At 39.6% G+C, this 23,986-nt stretch overlaps 2 protein-coding genes across 3 annotated transcripts; one reads left to right on the top strand and one right to left on the bottom strand.

The window, feature by feature from the left end:
- The first annotated feature begins 7,133 nt into the window (after positions 1 to 7,133).
- Positions 7,134 to 11,352, top strand: LOC135473361 (uncharacterized). Its single transcript, XM_064753212.1, has 3 exons — positions 7,134 to 7,272; positions 8,793 to 8,999; positions 9,452 to 11,352. Exons 1-3 carry the CDS (start codon positions 7,134 to 7,136, stop codon positions 10,393 to 10,395), a joined length of 1,290 nt encoding a protein of 429 aa, XP_064609282.1. The 3' UTR covers positions 10,396 to 11,352.
- A 1,991-nt stretch (positions 11,353 to 13,343) lies between these two features.
- On the bottom strand, positions 13,344 to 19,429 carry LOC135473856 (probable gluconokinase). 2 transcript variants are annotated; one of them, XM_064753776.1, is made up of 5 exons: positions 19,319 to 19,429; positions 18,513 to 18,543; positions 15,826 to 15,912; positions 14,876 to 14,919; positions 13,344 to 13,886 (listed from the first exon to the last, which is right to left on the bottom strand). In XM_064753776.1, the coding sequence occupies exons 1-5, from the start codon at positions 19,357 to 19,359 to the stop codon at positions 13,406 to 13,408; spliced, it is 684 nt and encodes a 227-aa protein (XP_064609846.1). In that variant the 5' UTR covers positions 19,360 to 19,429; the 3' UTR covers positions 13,344 to 13,405. The 2 variants fall into 2 exon arrangements, with proteins under 2 accessions (XP_064609846.1, XP_064609847.1); XM_064753777.1 differs by lacking the exon at positions 15,826 to 15,912 and having other exon boundaries at positions 19,319 to 19,422.
- Positions 19,430 to 23,986: the final 4,557 nt, after the last annotated feature.

Raw genomic sequence — 23,986 nt, 5'->3', positions numbered from 1 at the left:
ATGAGCATGGGATGCCTTTGAGGCGACATCGTGTTTATGGTTTCCGTAACATGGTACACCCCATGGCCTGTTCGAATTCAAGATTTACATGTACCAAGCGCGTTCGATCAACATAGCTGTGGCCGTTTTTGTGGCCGTTTTTGTGGCCGTTTCAATACATCTTCTGAAATAATAGAGGCTACATTATTCGTTTATATGATTTCTGATAAATTTTAAAAAGTATTTATCAATAGACTAATTATCGGTTTCTCAATAGGCACTCGGGGGCCTCCGTGGCTCAGTTGGTTAGCGCGCTAGTGCAGCGTAATGACCCAGGAGTCTCTCACCAATGTGGTCGCTGTGGGTTCAAGTCCAGCTCATGCTGGCTTCCTCTCCGGCCGTAAGTGTGAAGGTCTCCCAGGAACCTGCGGATGGTCGTGGGTTTCAATCTAGCGCTCTGAGTTTATATTTATTTTTTTTATTAATTTGATTTGTGTTTTATGCCGTACTCAAGAATATTTCACTTATACGACGGCGGCCAGCATTATGGTGGGTGGAAACCGGGCAGAGCCCGGGGGAAACCCACGACCATCCGCAGGTTGCTTGCAGACCTTCCCACTTACGGCCGGATAGGAGGCCAGCATGAGCTGGACTTGAACTCACAGCGACCGCATTGGTGAGAGACTCCTGGGTCATTACGCTGCGCAAGCGCGCTAACCAACTGAGCCACGGAGGACCCCCCTGAGTTTATAGGCTTCTGCGAAGTCTCTTAACAATACAAAGGCTTATGCTGACTGACAGGTTAAGTCATAATTAGTAGTGTTACGGGTTCTCTGAGCATCACTCGTAATACACTTACTGTGCTTACTGCGCTGATGTGAACCATTGCAATGAAAAACTAGCAACCCTGTGAGCTTTGAGAAATCTGAACTCTGATCTGGATCTTGTCTTTTTGAATATGTACGATTTCTTCTGGGAATTGTTTTAAAGCAAACAACTGCTTCTATCTGTAGGCCAACCAGCATAATTTTGTGGTTTCAGTGGGTATTCATGTTCACTATGTTATTTCACAAAGGGATGCTATTAATGTCGGGTTAATGTCATGTTTCAATTAACTAGAGGTATTTAACGCTTGAATACAAATAAGTGTTTAAAACCCGTGAAGAATCCTGAGTATATAACGATGTTTTTTTTTTTTTTTTTTTTTTTTTTTTTAAATACGGTGTATATGATGTGCCCTAACTTATAAAAGCAAAAGAAAAAAAGCTTCTCGACTTTCCTCTTACGAAATACACTGCTTAAAACAACAGTTTTCCTAAGGCCCTAAGTAGTCAAACAACTTCGTTGGGTGGGAGGGGGGGGGGGGGGGCACTGAGCTGCTCCCACGGTCCAGTATGTTCATGGATGAAGTTATTTCCGAATATTTCCGACCACTGATGGATAATAAACTACGTTATACAGAACTTTTCCTTGTATCCTCTGCATGTAATTCGTTTATTTATTTATTTAGTTGTTTGATTTTTCACGCCGTACTCAAGAATACTTCACTTATACGACGGCGGTCAGCATTAGGGTGGGAGGAAACCGGGCAGGGCCCGGTGGAAACCCACGACCATCCGCAGGTTGCTGAAAAACCTTCCCATGTAATTCGTCTATACTGTACGAGCACATTTTGCGATTCAGCTCGGTTTGCATTATGGCAGCGTAGGTCGGCATGTATCATCTAATTCTGCATACGTGAGTGAGTGAGTGAGTGCTTGGGGTTTAACGTCGTACTTAACAGTTTTTCAGTCATATGACGACGAAGGAATCCGTAGAGTGCATGCAGTGTAACTCTTTGTTGCAGGACGGACTTCCGCCGCTCTTTTACCAAGTGCTGCTTCACTGAGACGCCTTATCGAAAGCAAGTAACCCTGCCCGAGCCATTATTCTGATATGGGTCAACCAGTCGTTGCAGTATCCCCTTCATGCTGAACGCCAAGAGAGGAAGTAATCATGCATACGTGCTATTCTATTGAACATGCACAAGTAAAAGAAATGTTCAATAATATTTATAAAGAAAATATTGGAAATGGTTTATTGTTTTGCACATATGTATAATATTTTAAAAAAATGAATATCAAAACTGCTTGCAGTCAACGGTGGAACGCAAATATCACCAACAACAGGATCTGAATGTTTTTCTTTTCTGCATATTATTTAGTGTAAAAGTAGTGAAATAGAATAGTCGTGAAATATGCCTTTCAGATTATACGTACTTTATTTAAAGGAATGTGATTCAAAACTAACCAACTGGAAAATTATCTAATTATTCCACCTTATGTTAATAGACTTGACGGGGCGATTCTGTTTTACCGTTTAAAAGCGGTTGGTTTAAAATTATAGCATATACATTTAGAGTATAAATTTAAGTAAAATATAAATTTAGGGTAATTCTTCGGGGATAGTGAGATGGAAAATCATTTGCATTAGTGAGTTAAACGTCTGTACAGTAACGCGTATATGCAAGTCCTATTTTTGTTTATGTGGTATTGGTACTGCTTACACAAAGCACACATCATTATTACCCCTCAAAAGGATAATTTCAAACACAAATCATTATAGCGTAACGTATCTGCTGGGTAACGACATCGACGATCTAAACTAGCAAGTTTTGTGTGCGATCAATTATCCATACAGTAGGTACCTCGGGTTTTCTCGGTCGATGGACCTTCAGAGAAGCTTAGTGAAATCGCCTTGAGTAACAAATAAGTCACCAGTGTAAATGTAAATATACGTCCTCCGCTAGAATACTTGTATGCAAACGTAATTAGAACGGAACGTCTGTATGTCTAGGTCTGAAATTCTAGTTTTTGACATCATTGTATACAAGTTTTGCATGCTGATAGACGGTAGATAGGTAAGTTAAGCGACGTTTTGTTTTTGTCACCCTGAGTATATTATCCAACAGGTTCACAAGCTAAGATATTTAAGTAAAATTTGGGACTATAAAAAAAAGATCTTATCAAAAATTTTGCAAATGGCAGATGTAATCAAAGCGTAACTGAGATAGATATTTTGAATGTCGGTAACTTGTAAACCCGCATGTAAAAGTAGAACAGGAATATAAAAAAAATTACGGCATAGGGACGTAAGGAATGTTACATATATATAGGGGAATTTATTCGTGTTCAACGTATATTCGTCGTGTTGAAGTAGATTACCGCGATTTGTGTATGAACTGCTTCATAAGCCCACCTGACGTACACATACTGATTATCGACAGTTTAGGAGCTAAGTATAGTATACGATCTGAACATTGATTTATTCATTCGCCTAGGACATACGTTGCGTCTTTACAACATCTTTGGAAACTGTTCACTGTTTCTCTTTGGATTAATCCGTCTATATTTTTTGATTCGTATATTTTCTTGCAATTATTGATTCGTAACGTCCATTTCAATGTCACCAATGTATGTATCTACATGTACGTTAGTTGTTCAGTGTCATCAATGTAGAGAGCCTGAGACTATTTTAATGTCAGCTCTATATAAAGCTTTCTGGCCAACATATAGAGTTGATATTTCGTGAGCGGCTGGCAGACGCGAATCCAGGTTTAAGTCAGGATAATTGTCGTATTCCTGGCAAAGAGAACTTGTTCAACTCATAAACCGGATCACCGTTCTATAAATGGCAAGTTCTTTGAAACACGCATAAAGAAATATTGCATGCCTGCATTACTTTGTGAGTAACTCACATCGCCCGCATAAGCTGAAAACACCTTGTCAGTTACATTAACTTCACGTGTTTAGACATGATAATGCTACATTCATATCGTACAGATTACGCAGTTGGATTGCATGTATTTCACAGTAATGTCCGGCTCTCCATGTAATGCATTTGATAGAATATCAGGAGTCAAACCACATTCTTAATGATTATCAGGAGTTAAACCAAGGAACAGAATAAACCTGTCGGAACCTCAAACTAGATGCGATTGGATAGTTTTCATAGTTATCTGAGACCCAGATATATGTAAATAATATGAGTCATCAAATGAGATTTCTCCCGCGTGATGCGCCTCTTAGACCTATATGCGTGACATGTCACAGACGTTTAACGATTCCTGTCAATTAGTATTTACATTTAGGTTTAAACTTGATTATTTTCCTTCACATATACACAATAAGCCATAGGATTATAGCGTGTAACATTCGTAGAAATATATACATGATTTTTTCTTGAGAAACAAAATATATTTTGTCATAGTTTTGAAACTAATTTGACAGAAAGATAAGTAGATAACAATTATCTACAGAATAATAAATATAAATATATGAATATGTACATACATGCATACAGGTACATACGCATACACACGCGCACACATGCACATGAAATCCAAATAAAATAGAAATAAACTGGTAAAATATATAATATTGAGATTTACCGCCGAATAATACATTAGAATCTTTTGGTGTGACTAATGAAAAGGCAGACTCCTAAACAAAGAGACACATTTAGTTCAGTCGGTAAAGTACTGCAGCCATCGAGGAGAGTTGTAGCTAGGGTGTCCGAATAACCAAGCAGTCTTACATTATTTAATATGATATCCCTTTGAACAACATACCTTCTGCACTGTAGTAGATAAGGGGCAGCTGGTTCGAAAGGCCCAACGCAAATACATTTAGGAGAGTTAGAAATAAAATTGTTAAATAAATCATCATTTAGCGAGCTACATCCATTTCTTAGTCGACACAAAATTATATTTGACCAGGGCATGCCAACATAATACCATACCGCTGGCACTGGTGGATGTAATAGGTTTTCTAGAGCTACTTTAAATTCTTCATGATTTTTTATTTGTCTGATTAAATATGGTAAAGTGTTCCAGTCCCGCACAGTTTGTGGGGAAAAAAGAATTACTAAAGGTGGCTGTTCTACATCGAAAAGTTGTTAGCTGATTTGTTGATCTGATTTGATACGGATTACGCTGATGTGCTGGTGGTGGTAGTTTGTTATGAAATACATTGCTAGTTGGATCATTAAGATAACGTTGAAAATATGCATATAGCGTCGTTTACGCAATTGTATGAAACCTGACTGTTCATAGAGTAGGTTAGAGGCAGCACTTTTAGTTAAACCAATGATGACACGAAGTGCGTCCTTTTGGATGTTTTCAGTGGTACTTACTTGTCTTTCACTAATATTATCCTAAACTTTGTCTATATATTCCATAGATGGTTTTTATAAAACATTTGTACATAATTTCTTGGCATTTTCTACTAAGGCGATATTTAAGTGCTCTGAACATGGATAATTTTTTTTATTGGCAGCTTCCACAAGGCTGTCTATATGATAAGTCCAGTTCCCAGTGTTATTAAAGATTAATCCTAAATGCTTGTGCTGTGTAGCTGAAGTTATATTTTCCCCTGAAAACTGAAATGATAACTGCAATGGTAGACTGCGTCTTAAAACAGTAAGTGCTATAGTCTTTGTTGCATTAAAGTCAACGGCCCAAGTTTTAGCCCAAAAATCAATCATGCGTGCAAACGACATTTTTACACATATAGTAATACAGTTTTGAGTTTCACATGATCATGTGACCATGCGCAGTCACGGTATTAAAGGCAGCCGTATATAAACATTTGAGTTTAATGCCATTAAACCGTGACAGCATTTAACAGCTTATAGTGGATTTTCCTCACACTCTTAGCAGAAATGTATTGAGGGGCAATTCTTGAGTGCTATGCAGTCCTAACTCCAGGTCCCAGGTCAGGCTTTTGTATAGATTTATTGTCCTTGGGATTTTCAGGTTGTATCTTGGTTTTAACCCTCGATGTTGTATTTTGTGTCGTAGATAAGTGCATTTGGGTTTCCTACTATTTATCTTTTAATTATCTGGTCGTAACCCACGGGGCAAAAAGGTAACTGTTGTTTCAACAAGACAAATTTTGACGGTAGTTCTTTACTGCGAAGTTATGTACCTTTAAGATGGTCTTGAGGCTCTTGACTTCAGCAGGCTTGTGTTAATACATGAATAAGAGATAACAATTAAATAAGATAATTTATTAATGTTTTACGCAGGTTAGGAGATCCAATCCAGGATACTGAACGTTTTTCGCATTTGATGGAAACCGTTATTTATTTAAGAGATCAACTCCAATTTGGTGTTTGAAAGGAGTATTCACATTTCCTTTACAATTCCTGGAATTATGTTTTGACTTAATACTTCTGTAGTCTTACAGCGTTGTTGTAACCTTTAAGCGAATATCTCTCCTAATCATAACAACACCGACACGGCAGATACATGTATGCCAGAATCGGGGTTGTTCTTTGATCCCCTTTGTGAAACCTATAGAGGACTGACACCTGTTTGAAAGGGTACTAATTTCTGTACAACGATATGACCACAACCCTTACTTCACAGTCACCTATATTATGTTGGCCAAGTTAATGGATCTTAAAATGTAAAACATCGACCATAAAGGCGGAAAGTGCACTTTTGTAATCTATTTCTGTCACAGCCGTCACAAAGCTCATTGCGATAATTCGATATTCTTGGTGACATTTGTTTCGTTTTGTTTTTTGCAGAAATAAAAAAGGTCATACTTAATTGCTTCACCGGTGGATTATGCAGAGATAATCTATCAATCACAGAATGTCAAAGGCTTTATATTTTCGAGAGAACCCCATCAGGCAAACTTTAAGCAAGAGATGATTTAATCGGACAACCTAAAAGCTACGCGTTACATCAAACTGTAATCCAGGTATGTCCTCATCAGACAACCTAGAAGCTAGATGTGACATCAAACTATAAGCCAGAGTTGTCCTCATCAGACAACATAGAAGCCAGGTGTGACATCAACCTATCAGCCAGAGATGTACTCGTCAGACAACCTAGAAGCGAGATGTGACCTCAAACTGTAATCCAGAAATGACGTCATAGGACAACCTGCACTCAGAGACGACCTAGTCTGATAAGCTATTAAACGGAGATGACATCATCAGTCAAACTAAAATGGGAGTCGATTTCATCAGCTAACCTATAACGAGGGATGACCTTGTCAGAAAAAGTGAAACAAACATCACCACGTCAAGCAGACTATAATCCAATGGGGATCCCATAAGACAACTTACAACTCAGAGTTCATCATACGAACTATAAACCGGCGATGGCCTCGTCAGACAAGTTCATGTTGTTGCTAAGGTTAACCCTCAGCCTTTTGTGTGCCATTATCAATGGTATTGATCTTTCTTTCAATGTATATGCTGTCATTCTGAAAGAGACGTTCAATTTTACCCAAACCCAAGGTAAATACATACAAACAGTCTCAAGCTCGGAATTAAAATATCATTTTTGCCAGATTTTCCTACAAAAATCTCGTATGGGTGCATAATAGAGTAGTGCGGGTCTTTTCTAGAGTACATGTGGAATTTCAAGGCACGTTTCCAGTGGTTATATGTCAGATGTGGGGAAGTTCGTCACTGACTTTCCCATGGTCGGAGGTTTACCCCGAGTATTCCGGTTTCCTCCACCCGTTAAAAGGAAGGCCATCATATGTACTCAGTAAAATAACTCGTTAATATTAACAGAAAGTCTGTTGTCTGAGTGATTCTATAGAACTTTAAAGAAAAATATAATAAAATTTAATAAAATATGTGCATGCATGCAATATTTAACAGAATAATCTGTTGCAATAGCAGAATACAATCTAGCATCACTCAGACAAAAGACTTTCTGTTCAAATTAACAGATTAGCTTTTTGAGTGTATTAAACTAAACAATTCTTGAGCGTGTCGTAAAATAGCAGTTAAACAAATTTCCCCATATATGTTTTTAGCATTCATGTTATTGTAAACATTTTAAAAGGAACCACTGTATGTCCAAATGAAAATGTACATATTATACCCATGTCATTACTACTGCAATCGTCACTTTATTTTGAGGGTTTAACACCGCTGTAGCCTTGTTTATTGTGAAAACCTGGACCTGAACCTTGTTTCCTACCTCGTCAAATCCATCGAAATGGACGAGGTCCGAAACAAAGTTCAGCGGCATTGGGTTACACAACAAACACCAAGACAAAAGCCTATTCTACGCAAAAGAATGAAGAAAATGTGTCAAAAACGGCATATTTCATGCTGCCATTCTGTTTTACTCCCTCATGCTTTTTAGAGCAATCAACGGCAATCTTACGTCATAACACTTCACCTATATACGTCATTGTTGCGTATGTTTGACTCTGTGACATTGTTTCGTGACATAGAAATCTAAAAGCTTACTGTACATGTATTATGACGTCATACCGCTGCGCTTAGATTGGAACGTCTTGAAGAAAAATATTTCTTTGTCCACGCCACGACGTCTGGGTGTAAAATATAAAATATGTAAAAACAAAAGCAATATATGTAAACGGTGCAAAATAACACTTCTATCACTGAAGGAAATTCCGATTGTTCACCTTCATATAAATTACGAAGCAAATCCCACGAAGTTAAAAAACTCAAAATCTTTTATTTGCAGACATAAACAGGATGAAATGATATTGCTTGGGAAGGTTAACGTACGGATCGGTGTGTTGCGTGACACACTCAATTTTGTTTAACAGGTCTTCTCTGTTTAATATTTATATTTGCACACTGCCCGCAACGGGGTAGAATTATGTACATTCAGTAAACAACTTTTACATTTGGTTACAGACACTGAGACTATTCTATTTAGTAGTTTGTGGCTCATAAATTAATAAAACCTTTCTGAGACGTTTTACATGCGTGTATATGAAAAAACGCGCTTTTTAAAAGTTGACCAATATTGGTTACTATCTTTTCAGTGGAAATAACTGCTTCCATGAGCTGTGTTGGGTTTGGACTGTCCTTCTTAGAAATGTTATCAACTGGGTACTTTGGTTACTCCACAACATTTGTGGGCACGTGGATACTGGTGACATTGTCAAGTGGACTATTCTGTATGGCGGCCTGGCACAGGACAGTCTTCCATTATTGGCCATCGCTCGTTTATCTTATACAACTTGGGATGTGTAAGTATGTTGCGAGTAGTAACGGCCGGATAAGGCCATCACTGATCAATCGCTCCATCGCAGTATCTCCCGAATACAGCAACATGCGATGGAACGAGATCATTTTGTCAGAGATTCGTATCTTCGCTCCATCGCTTCGTACCATCTTACCTATTACCTTGCATTCTATTCCGTTGTATCAGCGTCAGGTGACACTAAGATGAAACGATGGTAGGCTGGTGGCCCACCACCGGCTTCCAAACTTACTCGCCCTTAATACGATTTGGATGCGGTTCTGAAATAATAGAATGTTTACAGAAATCGTGTTCACTTTCGTCATAAGCATTCAGCAACGCTCAGTGGACCATGGGTAGAAATTGATATAAAAGCCGAAGGATTTCTTTGTCCATCCGTGAAAATGACCACCATCATGTAAATCAAAATCAAACTTTCTCATATGCTTATTTTTTCAGCAACTGGTGGTGGTGTGGCTTACATGGTTGTGACACGCGTCTGTTTGGAGGTCATACCAGAACGACATACCGGGAAATTTATAGGCGCATTCGGATCGGCCATTTGTTTTGGTAAAATCTTCTTTGCAGCACTTTTTGAGGTCTTTTTTCATGGCGACATGGCCGGATTTTTTCTCTGTTTGTCTATCATGTTTGCCGTTTTACTAGGACTCTGCTACTTGGCACTATATCCGGTTACCATAAACTTGCCGCAAGGAACCTTCAACTTTTCAGGACATAAGGACATTACCATTACATCTTCCGGAAATGTTATTCGGTCTCCGTTTTTTCACATGACTTTTTGGACATCGATAGCCGTCGCGTCAGCTGGTTACACAGTCTTGAACAACATCACCTCCATCACCGATTCCATAGGGAATTCCGATTCCTTCTCCATAGTAACTACTATGTCCGTGTGTATCATGGTGACGAGGCTAACATATGGTTTCGTCTTTGACAAAGTGCCCACCCAAGCATGTGGTTTCTGGCTGCTATACTCCGCCTACTTCATCTTTGGGGCAGGTCTGCTGCTCGGTATGTTCTACTTGACCCCTGCCACGGTATATCTACACACTGTTCTGGCGGGATTTGGAGTTGGACCGGCACTATTTTTGCCCCTCGCCATGCTTGTTGAGGAGTTTGGACGGCAATCTTACACGTTCATCTCTGGGGCTGTCTGGGCAGGGGTGGCGGTACTCGAACTATCAATGCAGATAATGACTGGATTCTTCTATGACAATATCAGCCTTGATGTCGGCAGAACCGATAACTACTGTCAAGGCCCCAAATGCTTTTTTTTCACTTTTGCTGTCTTACTTGCCATAATAGTTTTTTCTTTTGTAATCCAGGTTATTAACTTTGTGATGTACACACGAGCCAGAGCCAGAGAACGGCGTGTCGGATGATGTTCAAAACGATTACCATGTTCTTTACACCTCATATGTTGCTCTCTAGATTCACCTTATATCACGTCTACCGTTATCAAATGTTGTACAGAAAACAACACCCAGGTCACTGTGGTCACGGTGATGAGGCAGGATGTTAATGATTCATGAAACACAAAAACCTTGTCGCAATCTTTGTTTCTAATAATAGTTAAAGTGAAACACAAGAACTTCGTCGCAATCTTTGTTTCTAATAATAGTTAGTGATGTTATGAAACACAAGAACTTTGTCGCAATCTTTATTTATAATAATACTTTATACGTCCATTCTCTTTATATGAAGTATGCACATCGTGATTCTGAAACAATTTTATCGATAACTGCTGATTAAATAGTTCCGGGCGAGGACATCAGTGATGAGGCTATGAGCCTGAACAAGCCCACGTGCGTCGCGCGGGATCCAAAAGTCAAGTTTGTGTAATGGTGGCAGTGGTGTAAAGCGAGCTGTATGGAGTATGAACAATTACACAGATGCACCCACTGATACCCTTTTCCAAACAGTGATCAGTGTGTACCGTGATGTGTGTGCGGAACTATCGGCCCTAATCCTTATACAAACCTTATATAAGGTTGCTTTAAAATACTTTTTTCTTGAAATTATAGATTCTGAAAATTGTTTATTCAGTGTTAAAACCCACTTCTCACCCCAGTGGAAGCTACCAAGGTAACTAGATGCTATGACTTCACTTCCAGCAACCACAATTCAAAAACATGGTGATCGTGCTAGGGTCATTTTTAGACATGTTGATGTGAAAAGTGCAACCTCCATGTGGTGGCATAGCATTGTACCACCCGAAGATCACGGGGTATATATTTTTGAAATTCACAAATTTACTACATAATTAGTAAGGAAAATCATTGAGGTCGAGTAGCATATAGTGAACGTCACAGACGCCCACTTAGCTTAGATAGCACACAGAAGGGCCACTCACACAAAATACAATTGATTTGGAAATACTAACGGTGGATTCGAACAGATGATAGCCCCAGGTAGGTAAACTAGTGGAAAAGTTGTTGGTGGATGGCTTTATTTCTGGAATTTTGGAGACATTGTGTGGGGCCGGTCGAAAATCGTTTCATACATTTACTTCTTATAGGAAGGAGGCTGGCATCTAGTATATATAGGGCTAACAGGTTTTCTGTGCTGCTTTGCTCGTTAGGCAAGACTTCGAGGATTCCTAGAAAAGTGAAGTCTAATAAATTGCAATTAACATTACTGCATTTTTTGCCTAATTATAATTTGCTACTATTTAGGCATTAACATGAACAGTGAGAATAAAATTCTGAGATAAAGAGGTCATATTTAAGGTCATATTTAAACGGTTGCTAGTGACCATTTGCCAGCTATCATACAGTCGTCGCTGCTCTGGTTTTACTTTCCATGCTGTACATGTACGTCTTTGATGATATTATAACCCATGTCAAGAAGCAATCTATTAAGATCGTGGTTCAGTATATACTCGTGAGGTGGATAGTCTTTGGCACGTGTTTGTTTTTTTCTTTTCTCTTTACTGCTTTCACTCGGTTAGTTGAGATTGTGATGATGTCATACAATCGCCACGCGGGTATGAATGAGTCGATGTTTAGATTTGTTCACAAATGTATTCATGACTCACTCTCATAACCCATTTACACAGCCAAAATTTAAACCGGATCAAATCTGGACTTGTTTACATCGAAGCCAGTTGTAAAAATGTCTTCGTTCACACGACCATATGGCCAAGCTGTTCACACGGTCACACGTACGCCGGTTTAGTAATTACGACGTCACCCTTACCTCCACGTGCCCAGGGCATTGAATGCAGTCCTGAAACTGACTTAAAGCCCTGCCGCAAGTTGGAACAAATAAACCGGATTTTAAATGCCCCAACTTTACGTTCACAGGGTCAACGTCAAACTGGCTCAGTTTTTACGCTGTGTTGTGTTTAGAAGTCTTGCTGTGACTTTATTCTGCGCCTAGATTCAATTCCATTGTTTTATCCCTCTCGATCGTGAAATGCTAAGCCATAGGGGTCAGAAATAAGCGTCATTTCATTGTACCAGGACTTTACTACGTGGTATAGCGATGCTTCGTTAATGTTAAGATACCATGCAAGCGTGAATTCTCTCAACGCTTCGCTGATGTGAGAAATCCCCAGTGTAATTTGTTACTTTTTAAGTATTTGCATGAACAGTTAGACTAAAACCCTAACTGGGGTAAGTTGACAAGGGCCCGTATTTTACCGGTTACGTGTTGTGACCATTTGTCAGCTATCACACTGTCGTTCCTACGCTGGTTTTACCCTCTGTGCTGTACGTCTTTAATTATATATATGACCACTTTCGCCTTTTTTTGTTACAAAGTATCAGGAAGCTAAATATGAAGTTAGGTTCATTAGGCGAACAAATCAAAACTATGAGTAAATACACTTTCATTTATTTTCTTGATTTTTGGTATCATTTTTAAATGCATTCAAGTGTTAATTCTACGTTGCCCATAAGATGGGCTTTATGTCCAATATCGTGATCTTTATGCCTCATATGGTGGGCTTTATGTCCAATATCGTGATCTTTATGTCCCATATGGTGGGCTTTATGTCTCATACGGTGGGCTTTATGTCCAATATCGTGATCTTTATGTTCCATTTGGCGGGCTTTGTCCTCCCTCCCTCTGAAGTGCTCTATGGTCCCTGAGGTGGTATTTACGCCCCCTGTGATGGCTTTTCTCACTATACTGATAGTGTTGTCATAAACAAAAGTATAATGACAGCATAGATATTTTGTATGCGATAGTATATAACTGAGCACCAATCATATAAAAATAAATAAGGCTAGAACGTTCATGTGATAAATATCCCGCAATTCCGTAACCCCGTAGACGTACATTCTCACGCTACAAAACAAATAAATTCCAAATATAGACATCGCCAATAATAGATTTATTTACAATTTAAATCCTTACATCGATCGTAGCGGTACGCACAGAAAGACGTCAGTCGTTTAAGGATGTTATGTAAGTATATATTTCTTTAACCAAAGACTCGACATCTTGTGATATGTCTGCAACAACATGCTTCTCGTCTGAACATGGCTCCTCTAACGTCTGAAGTTGAGAGGTCAGAAGCTCGGACGGCATGAAGTGACCGTCTCTTCCTGACATTCTCTCTCTTAACAAACTTTCCGATCCTTTTAAGAACACAAAAATGACCCCCGCCTGGCCCGTGTCGGGCTGACGGTTTGCCTGGGCCGTGTACTGATGCTTGTCCGCCTGAACCATGTACGGCAGCCCGTGTGGCTTGGCTGTGTTCGGCTGTCCGTGTGCCTGGGCTATGTCCGGGTGCCTGTGTGCCTTGCTTGTGTCCGGCTGTCTGTATGCCTGGGCTGTTCTGGGCTCCCTGGCGGTTAGGATTTCCCTGTAAGATCGCTTCAGGGCTGAACATGTGACCACGGCCGTCTGACAAATCTCCTGCCGGCTGAAATTAAATACATTTTGTTTGTTTGTTTCTTTGATTGGGGGTTGAACATCAAAAACTTTCAACTATATTTTGGTCTTATCCCGTGTAGCAGGCCAGACCCAATACTGGCATACATGTATTTACAGTGCGTTGCCTGACTTGAACGCCATGCCGCGCACGCCACACCCAGTTACATTATACTGACACTGTGCCGACCAGTTCTTGTCTATTTCTTTTATGCTGAGCGCCAATCGAGACAGTGCCACTTTTACAGATGTCTGCAGTCTTAAGCATGACTCCATTCCGGATGTATCCCCTGATCAACCATTCCGGGATGCAATTTTGTGAAATAGCTTAAATCTGAATTCCATAATACAGCTCCGTTTTGTAAGGTCTTTCTCTTTTGTGGATTTGTTTGAATTTACCTAAAATATGTAAGAAATACACAACTCAATACCGTCCCACGCAGATACAAAGAAGGCTAAAAGCTTCTTTTGAGCAGAAACAGAACCTGATGCAATCGATGCATCATGGTAAGAAACTTGTAGTACATTTAGTAGTGTTTAATCTCACAAGTTATAGCCTACAAAGAAAGGTTATTTCACCGATGCTAATGTGTGATATTCGCCACACCAAAAACCGATACGATTGCAAAAGCGAAATATTAAGATAATAAACCCAGTATGAAGTGTATTGTGACAAAAATGAACAGCGTTATGAGTTTAGCAGGAGCCTCGACGGTCAGCATGGCACGTCAGTCACAAAGGCATCGCAGAAAAGTTTATTGTACTGTGTGGATACGTAGTATTTTTAAAAACTAAGACAGTTTTGTCACTGTGGCTACAATTGAATTCACTCAAGTATTCGTCATGTGGTGGGCCAGAATATTAATAACAACTAAAACTATCGATATGCCCCAAGCACACATTGTGCAACCTCTCTTTGTAATCGCCAATAATAAACACTGTGTGTATACCAAAATTTCCGGCAACATGTTCGCATATTACCTTTGAATGAACTTCTGTATAGACCGTAGCCATGGAAGTCGATCCTGTCAAACGAACAAAACTCTATTTGGTAAAAGATCCAGGAGATTGTGGAAAATACTTCGATCTATCTTCAAATCTAGGCAAATTTTAACCTTAAATTATTGAAATAAATCATAACCTGGAACGTAAAGATTTGCAAATACTGGTACTTTGAAAGCAATGCTTGGTAAGACACCCATTCGTTTACCCATCTTCGACATGTACTCAGGGAGAGAAGAAAAAAACATTGTTATATTTACATCAGCTTTGGGTGTGAATTATTTATTTATTTATTTACTCTTGAAAGTATGATAATTCATTAGCTTGTTAATATATATTTATTTATATAAATTGTCACATTATGCTGCGGACAAGAATGGTTTACCAGTACGAAGGCTGTCAGAAATATAAACCCTGCAAACAAACGGGTGGGGTGGGTTAGTGCTGGGTAGGGTGGAGGTTTAGGGTGCTGGTTTGACTAATCCCCTGACTTACTTACTTACCATGTACATGTACTTACAAATTATTAAGGATGGAGGAAACCCGGGGGCGGGGTGGAGGAAACCCGGGGGCGGGGTGGAGGAAACCCGGGGACGGGGCGGGTGGGGTGAGTTGGATCGACTAAATCAACGACAATTGTCAAGTAATGATAATGTCAAACTTTCCCACAAGTAACGTGCAGATATGGGCATGGTATTGCTGGAAGACAAAGACAGCGGTCTTCAACGAACGTTTGACGGCCCAAACGGCCACACGACCGTCGTCAACCGCTGTTACCAAGGCAACACAATTCAACACTGATGAGAGACATATTTTAAAAAAGACGGGTGATTTCTACATCACGTGGTCAGTAAGGGGAAAAGACGGGTGTTTCTACACATGACCTGGTTAGTAAATTAAGAGACAAAGACGGGTGATTTCTACATCACCTGGTCATTTAGGGGCATTCCTCTGGCCATCTTGTCCTTGTTGGCCGACGAATGAAAGTCGTCGGCGTCGGCGAACTCACAACCCATCTTCAGAATGGAAATACAATAAATGTCATGGCTAGGAAAAACACTGTCCTTCAAAGAAGACTGCCCATTCAGTTATAATCAACACAAGCTAAGTATGAGCGTTAATCTTTTCAAGGCAAAATATAATTCCCTACTATACGTCTTGCAATGTAAAATGTGAGGCTGTTTAACAACGCAGACGCAAACTGCGCTTGGCGTAACTTCCATGGCGCCACATAGTGAATAGATACGCCCCAATGGCAAAACGCGAGTGTGGCGTAATTTTACCACAGCTTTGTAAAACGGCTCCCACGCGTGGAACCTTTCCTGCTCAAAAGTCATCTGGACTTAAAAGCCGTGTAGCATTCATAACACTCCGGCACTGTGCTGACGTTCTGTTGGCAAACTAATACACTGGTACCAGTTTGTATATCAGAAGTACATAATAGAGAAGAGCGCCATGCTCTGAAGCATGCATACTGATTAGCGCTAACAATGATCTTTGGACTGCGCTCGGACGGTTTTGTCTGGTCTGAGCAGTTACGCGACTCGTACACAGTGCACTACTGGTAGACGTTATGGCCGTAAAAAGATTACGCAAATGACGTACATGTAACGTAGCCGAACTTGATTGATTAGCGCTAACAATCACGACTGGATAGCGATGAGTTCTCGTATCTGATCCATAAAGGTTTTACAGTGAAATGTCTTCATATACATTCCAGGAAAATGGTCATGGCGGAACTAAAACTTTTCTATTCCAGCATATCCTGAATTCACCAAAAATTACTGTCAACAGTTATGACGTTGACATAGGTCATCACAGATGCAAGACTTGACAAGATACGAGCATGTATAAGTAAGTCACAAGGTGCCTATACCTGTCTGTTCAATGCTTTCTGGACTAAAACCGTGAAAGAATTGAGAATAATTAGATTTGCAGACAACAAATCCTTAAAAAATAAACTTTCCATGTATTACTTTATGTTCCAAACATACCTATACAGAATAAAGTTCATTGAGTCGTGGATAAATCTGGTTTAGGAATGTAATGAGCGAATGCCAAAACATGACTAGGGATTAAGGCGCTTGGTGCATCCTCTGCAGTCAGCAGTAGCCTGATGGGGTCACTTTTTGACTAGCCATCTGTATTGTATTACATGTCCTCCTCTCGCATTCACAACAGCAAGGCAGCGTTGTCTCATTGCCTGCCTAACACCCGTGAATACAGCATTAGACAACCTGCGCCATATTAGTTCCGGCTCAGGCTCAGGCCAGCTGTATCCATATGACCACGCACAGCACTTAAATATTCTGTGGCTGACGTCTCAAGACACGACGGCGTGTTCGATGGGATTGCGGTCGGTGATCTCGACGTCCACTCCATGATGTCAATACTGGCATTTTACAAGAAATTTTGTGTCAAAACACTTGTTTGTGTTGTTGCATTATCACGTTGGAAATGGAGGCCTGGAACGGCACCAGTTCAAAGGCAAGAAACTGGTCAGAATTGGGCCAACATAAGGATCTCGAGCGCGACGATGGACTGCGTTCGGGCGGTTTTGTCTGGTCTGAGCAGTTACGCGACACGTACACAGTGCATTAACTGATAGACGTCGCGACCGTAAAAAGATTACGCAAATGACGTACATGTAACGTAGCCGAACTTGATGGTCTTCTGCATGTGTTGTCACACGTGGCCGTCCTGACCTAGGGCGATCAGATGTCCTGGCCGTTTGATGCACACGTGTCCTTTGCTGGTAAGTTGTCCGCCTAATGCATCCCATGGCACGTGCAACAGCCACAGCAGATTCTCCAGCCTGGAGCATGCCGACCGCATGTTTACGCTCAACATTTGTAAGGCGTGGCATGACAACTGTTAATATCTCAAGGATTGTTAGCGTGTTTTTTCACAAGCAAATTCTGCATATGTGCGACCTCGCCTAATTGCATGGTCGCGCTTTCACACAAGAGCGTGCTGCATGCACCCCGTGTAGTTCACCACAATGGTAATGGTGAAATACGTCAGGTTAGGGCTGGCCATTATGGTATTTGCCCATATTAACGACCATCTTTAGTATAATTCATTTCTCCAAATGTGAAGTTTCTTTTCTTGTTCAGTACAGTATTTTCCAAAATTCCTCAGTGCCGCGTTGTCCATTTTTAGTAACATAACTCTGGTTTTCACCCGCTCAAGACGAACTACAAACATGTGAGCCCCATGTACAATATAACGGAGCGACACACCTCTCTTCTATTTATGTACTTCCGATCTTTTTTATTGCACGAGAGCCACAGTCATTTCAGCATGGACCCGCGTCACCTTTGCGCCAAAATATCTACCGGTACATGTACCACATTATTTCATGCATTTAAGGAAATAGTAGAAGTCAGTTAAATGTGATAATAATGAATCTTAATAAAAGTCTATAATCATTTCAGTTGAAAACGCGTACAACATTTATTCTCATGAGATTTTACATGTATAACTAAGACCCTATCAATAACAGAGCTGAATCTAGTCTATAATATTGTCAGGAACTTTACTTGAAAATTCCAGGCATGTGTACTAGGCCTAGGTACACAGTTAATGAAATGGTGCAGAAGTTGACATTGCTTACCATTTCTGAGAGCGCCTTGCCAACTGTGGTCCTGCAACAAGAGATGCCCCAACAGAATTTAAGCCATATACTGGTCCGCATGCACTTGCATACGTGTGAACTTGGAACGATATAGGACCTAATCTGTACTAAATCTTATGGTCTAATCTATGCGTGGAAACAGGCATTCATATACCAGCCATCAATCAAAGGTCCAGGTCAATAATCACAAGGCCAATTCGCAAAAACGACGTAGAACACAAATAATCAAAGAACTAAGAAAGTACGAAAATGGGAAGGAATCACGCTAAGAAAAGCAGTCATTTAAAAGCTGTTTTCAATGATGTTAGGAAGACGCAAGGTATGTTATAGACGATTGAGTGAAATCAGCATTCAAGTCGTGTACTATGCTAAAATATCAGTTGTCGATAACAAAATATGTATCTGAGTAGCGTTTTGATTGCAATATCTAATGTTGAGGTCCAGTTCAACACTGAGTGGAGCTTTGCTTCACGTCAATGGAGTCCCCTAAGCTCAGTCAGGCATAAGAATAGCAGCTGGAGTCTTTCGGTGCAAATATGTAGGCTACCATTCAATTTACATGCGCACATGCATGTGCTATTATCCTCACCAGAACTTAAAAGCTAATAGATAGGTCTGCTTGCGCAACACCTGTAAAAGACCTATGGTTATTTGAAATCGTGCTACCGTAACGACGAGCTACGGTAGTAGAGTGCACTGCCTTCAGTAGACCGTATAGATGCCCATGTATGCACTCACTGTGTAGTAAAAAAAAACACTAATTTATGCTACTATGCCGAGCTTACTTCCCAGAGCCACAGACGCCCATGACTACCACGATCACCATATCGACGACTTGACGTCCGCCATCTGGTCTATTGACAAATGGCCGATTACGCGAGAAGGGCCGTTAACCTTAGCGCGCCACTACAGGCATGCTGAAAAAAAAGAGGACTGAAAACATAAACGAACGAATACCAAGTCCGCATATGCGCACTGAGGAGCACGCAGCAGCCAGAACACACGCCATAGCAGAAGTGTTAGTGATATCGTGTCGGTTTTCACACATATGTATGTTCCCGAGATTAGGCGGTGATTATTGCATTTTCAACTTTGCAAACGCTAAATGATATGGACAATCTTGTAACTCAACTTGTGAATGTAGGCCTATAGCCGCTATAGGACGGTGTAAGGTGGGACAATTTTGCTATACCCTAAATCCTCAATACATTCGACAAGGTATCTAAAGGTGCAGTTTGAAAACACAATTCATATAGTATTGGAGACTAAAACGTGTTGTCCAGATATGGGCACATATGAACTTCATCAAACAGAAATCATTAAATAATCTGTTCAGGTCAGAGAACATTCCTCTAATGTAACATGCAATGTGTCCATTGTTGAATTTGTTGAGGTTTTAGAGTTGCCGACGGTATTAAACGTGCTCTCTCGTGCTGAAACCGCACAAAGGTATGAAACGACTTTCGACCGGTCCCAAAAAATGTCTTTGAGATTCAAGACATAAGGCCTTCACCTCCAAATTTATCCAGCTCGAATCCATCGTTCGTAGGCTATTTCCAAATCCATTTTTTTTTGTTGTTTCAGTGGCACTTACATGTATATAGCGGAGCACACTAGGGATCGGTTTTTTCACTAATTGTCTTACGGTGGATTCGAGCAGATAATACTCTAAAAAAAATTGTTATATTTAACAGAATGTCTCTTATTTGAGTGATGTTACAATGTATTCTGTTATTTTGACAGATTATTGAATTGAATTTTTGAATTGAATGTTTATTCACCATACGTAAATATATGTATAATTACATATCTCGTAAATGGCGGGAATAAAGTCCGAGGGACTTGTTCTTTCCCTGATTCATTATTATCAAATAATAATAATACATGCTTGGTGAGGAATGATAATTATTGAACAATTGTATTGGTAAAAACAAATTTACCTGGGAAAAAAATTAACATAGAAATGTAACACTACAAAAACCTAAGTTAACTATAAAATAGTGTGAATAATATTTTGTGTGACATCTTCTGTCTCTTGGATTGTATGACTAATGTGGATCAAATATTGTTAATTAAAAAATCTTTTAACCTGGATTTGAATAAAGACGTGACATTGATTACTTTGAGGTTTGGAGGAAGCCTATTCCACTCTCTGTGGGCTGATGATCTGATGAAATGTGTGGATAGATTTGAAGTTAGAAAAGGTACATGAAGATTGAAAGAATAGGATCTGGTTGGGTAATTGTGAACGTCAGATTGTCTTTTGAACAGCTGTTGAAATTTGAGAGGAAGAGAGGGTGATTGGTGAGTGAATTTATGTGCGAGTAGCAAGGATGAGTATCTGTATTTGTGCAAGTGGGAGGATTTTGAGGTTCTTAAATATTGGAGCCGCATGATCCAGTCTTTATGAGAAAGTGATGAGGCGGATGATGCGTTTCTGAAGAATTACTAAGGGATGGAGATGACTCATGTATGTGTTACCCCATAAAACATTTGAATAGGAAAGATAAGGGAACATCAGAGAGTAGTAGAAAATATGCAGTGCTTATTTGTTGACATTTGCTCGAATGTGCCAATATTTCTGGATACCTTCTTACTAATAAAGTTAATATGAGATGTCCATGACAGCCTTGAATTAAAATAAACTCCCGAGAACTTGTGTTCTTGAAGGCTGACTATTTCAACGCCATGCAAATATAGCGGTGGCGGAAGTGCCTTACTTTTGGATACATTTATGTGCATGCATTTTGTTTTACTAATATTAAGGGACAAGCGGTTAGCTGTCAGCCAATCGGAAATTTTATGCAACTCTACAGACATAGTGGGCGCATAAATGCAGACATTTGTATCATCAGCAAATAATGCAAAATTCAGAATGTCTGATGATGCTGTGATGTCATTAATGTACAATAAAAATAATATAAGATAGAGAATGGAGCCCAGGGGAACACCACTTTTTACCTTACGGTCTTTTGACATACTTCCCTCAAAATGAAATGATTGGGATCGCCCAGATTGGTAGCTCTCGAACCACTAAACGCTTTGAGCTCGAAATCCATAGTATTCGAGTTTCTGTAGAAGGATTTTGTGGTTGACAGTGTCAAAAGCTTTTGACAGGTCAAGGAAAGACACGACAGAATGTTGTTTGGCGTCTTTGGCAGCTACAAGATAGTTGTATAGAGTGCACGCCGCGTGGGTAGTAGAGTGCCCAGTTCTAAAACCAAACTGGTTGGGAGAAATGATGTCATTGGCTGTCACAAAATCATTCATCATGTTTACTACTATTTTCCCATTATTTTGCTCAGACCAGGTAATACTGAGATAGGACAGTAGGTTGCGATGTCATTGGGGTCACCACATTTAAAAATGGGGGGAATTTTTTGCAGATTTCAACGTAGACGGCATACAACCCGACATGAGAGACAAATTAACTATATGTGCAAAGGGAGTTGAAATATCTTTTGCCACAAGTTTGAGATCAGACATGCAAATATCATCTAAGCCTGGAGCTGATGACTTTAAACTGTGTATAGTGGTTTCAACAAGATCAGGCGAGACTGGAGAAAATTGAAAAGTTTCTTCTACAGGCTCACCAAGAAAATCTGAAAAATGTTTAGGGCTTGTGGGTATCTTAGCATCAAGACTGGAAGCAATAGTCGAAAAAAAGTCATTAAATCTATTGGAAATGACAGTTTTATCTGAAACAGATAAGCTATCAATATTGAAACATTTAGGCATGTTCTTGCATTTACCACACCTCATTAGATCATTCAATATTTTCTAGCTTTTTATCATATTGTGATTTTGGCCGTTTACTTTTTTTTAGAAGTAATCCTTTCGCGAAAATCGGATCAAGTTGTTCGGTTTGTTCCTGTACGAACTATATTTGACGCGAGTCGGTATATCTGTAGATTTCAAATACTTGTGATAAAGTTTGTTCTTCTCGAATACAGTCCGTAAAATACCTCGTTTGACCCAAGGTTTGCGAGTATGTTTTGAAGGGCTGTCAATGGTCACTACAGGAAAGCATGTGTAGTATGTTACGGATAATTTCGCAGTAAAACAGGATAAAGCCCCATTAACACTATCCGATGATTGAATATTAGGCCAGTGTATATTTTGAACATTTTCTTTAAACAGATTGACAGATTGATTGGCGATAAATAATTCCAACAACACAGACATTTGACGGAGCGGCGCTCTCCACAAAGAACGACTCATATCCACAACCTTCATCGAAAAATCTGTAGACTTCATCTCGCGTATCTTGCGAGACTCAAAAGAGCTATTAACATAGAGTGCAACACCTCCTACCTTCCGTTTATCTCGGGAGGCAGAATATAAAGTGTAGCCTCGCATAGAATATAAGCATTCGGTGAACGGGCTGAGCCAACTCTCCGAAAATCCAAGGATTGAAAAGTTAAGATTGAGAGTATGGATAAAGCATGTAATTTCGTCAATTTTTTCTTTAAGCTAGGCCAATAGGCAATTTCATGTTCGTTGTCATCAATATGTGTTTTAGGTACATCATAGTCATTCAGTTCAATTGGATTGAAGCACACCTGTTCCATAATATCAAGTTTATATGTTGGGACGGTGGACGAGGCAGTTGATGATGAAGTAGGTGTTATGTAGGGAACATCATGGAATGGCAGGTGGGAGAATGAATTGTGAGGTGAAACAGGCATATAAGAGTCTGTGTCATTATCCATATTTAGTTGAGTAATATGCGAATGATTCTATAAAATTTTTCCACATAAAAAAGCCGGCAATGAGTGTTAATTACAGGTGTAAGGTACATATAGATAAGTAATACATTAAAAAAATACATAACGAATACAAAAAAAGTGAAAAGCCGATTTGTAAAAGAGCCACAATATATTCACAAAAAACATATATTAACCATAAGGTTGTGTAGGGTTTTCTACAAGTGACACAACACAGTAAGTGGATGTAATTAACACGAGGTTTCAACATAGAGTCGAAAGCACATAGTCGGTGCAGTATGGGTGAATATAATGATAAGATGCTGTGAGTTCAAAAGCGTGCACGCACTGTGGATACGACACGGGGGTCACCAGCATTGTCATGGCACAATTCATAAAGGTTTTCACTATACAGAGTCATTCAGTAAGAACTTGTGAAAGAAGCACGAAAGCAGCGTGCATGCAAACTAGTTTTAGGAAAGTGTGGTGTGCTATGTTGAGGGAGCTACCGACAGCTATACTACCAGGTAATGCAACAGGCGTTCATGGGTACACATTCACTTGTACATACATACATACATACATACATATATATATATATATATATATATATATATATATATATGCATGTTAATTAGAATATATTGGATAATGCGCAGTTGCACCTTATAATTACGTGCGATGTTCTAATTTTGTAAACGGTATATTTTCTCTGCATATTATATATATAATATATACAGAGAAAAT

The sequence above is a fragment of the Liolophura sinensis genome, chromosome 8 (genome assembly GCF_032854445.1).
Source record: "Liolophura sinensis isolate JHLJ2023 chromosome 8, CUHK_Ljap_v2, whole genome shotgun sequence".
Lineage (NCBI taxonomy): Eukaryota > Metazoa > Mollusca > Polyplacophora > Chitonida > Chitonidae > Liolophura > Liolophura sinensis.
Note: the sequence above shows the minus strand (reverse complement) of the source record. Positions and strands in the feature narration are given on the sequence as shown.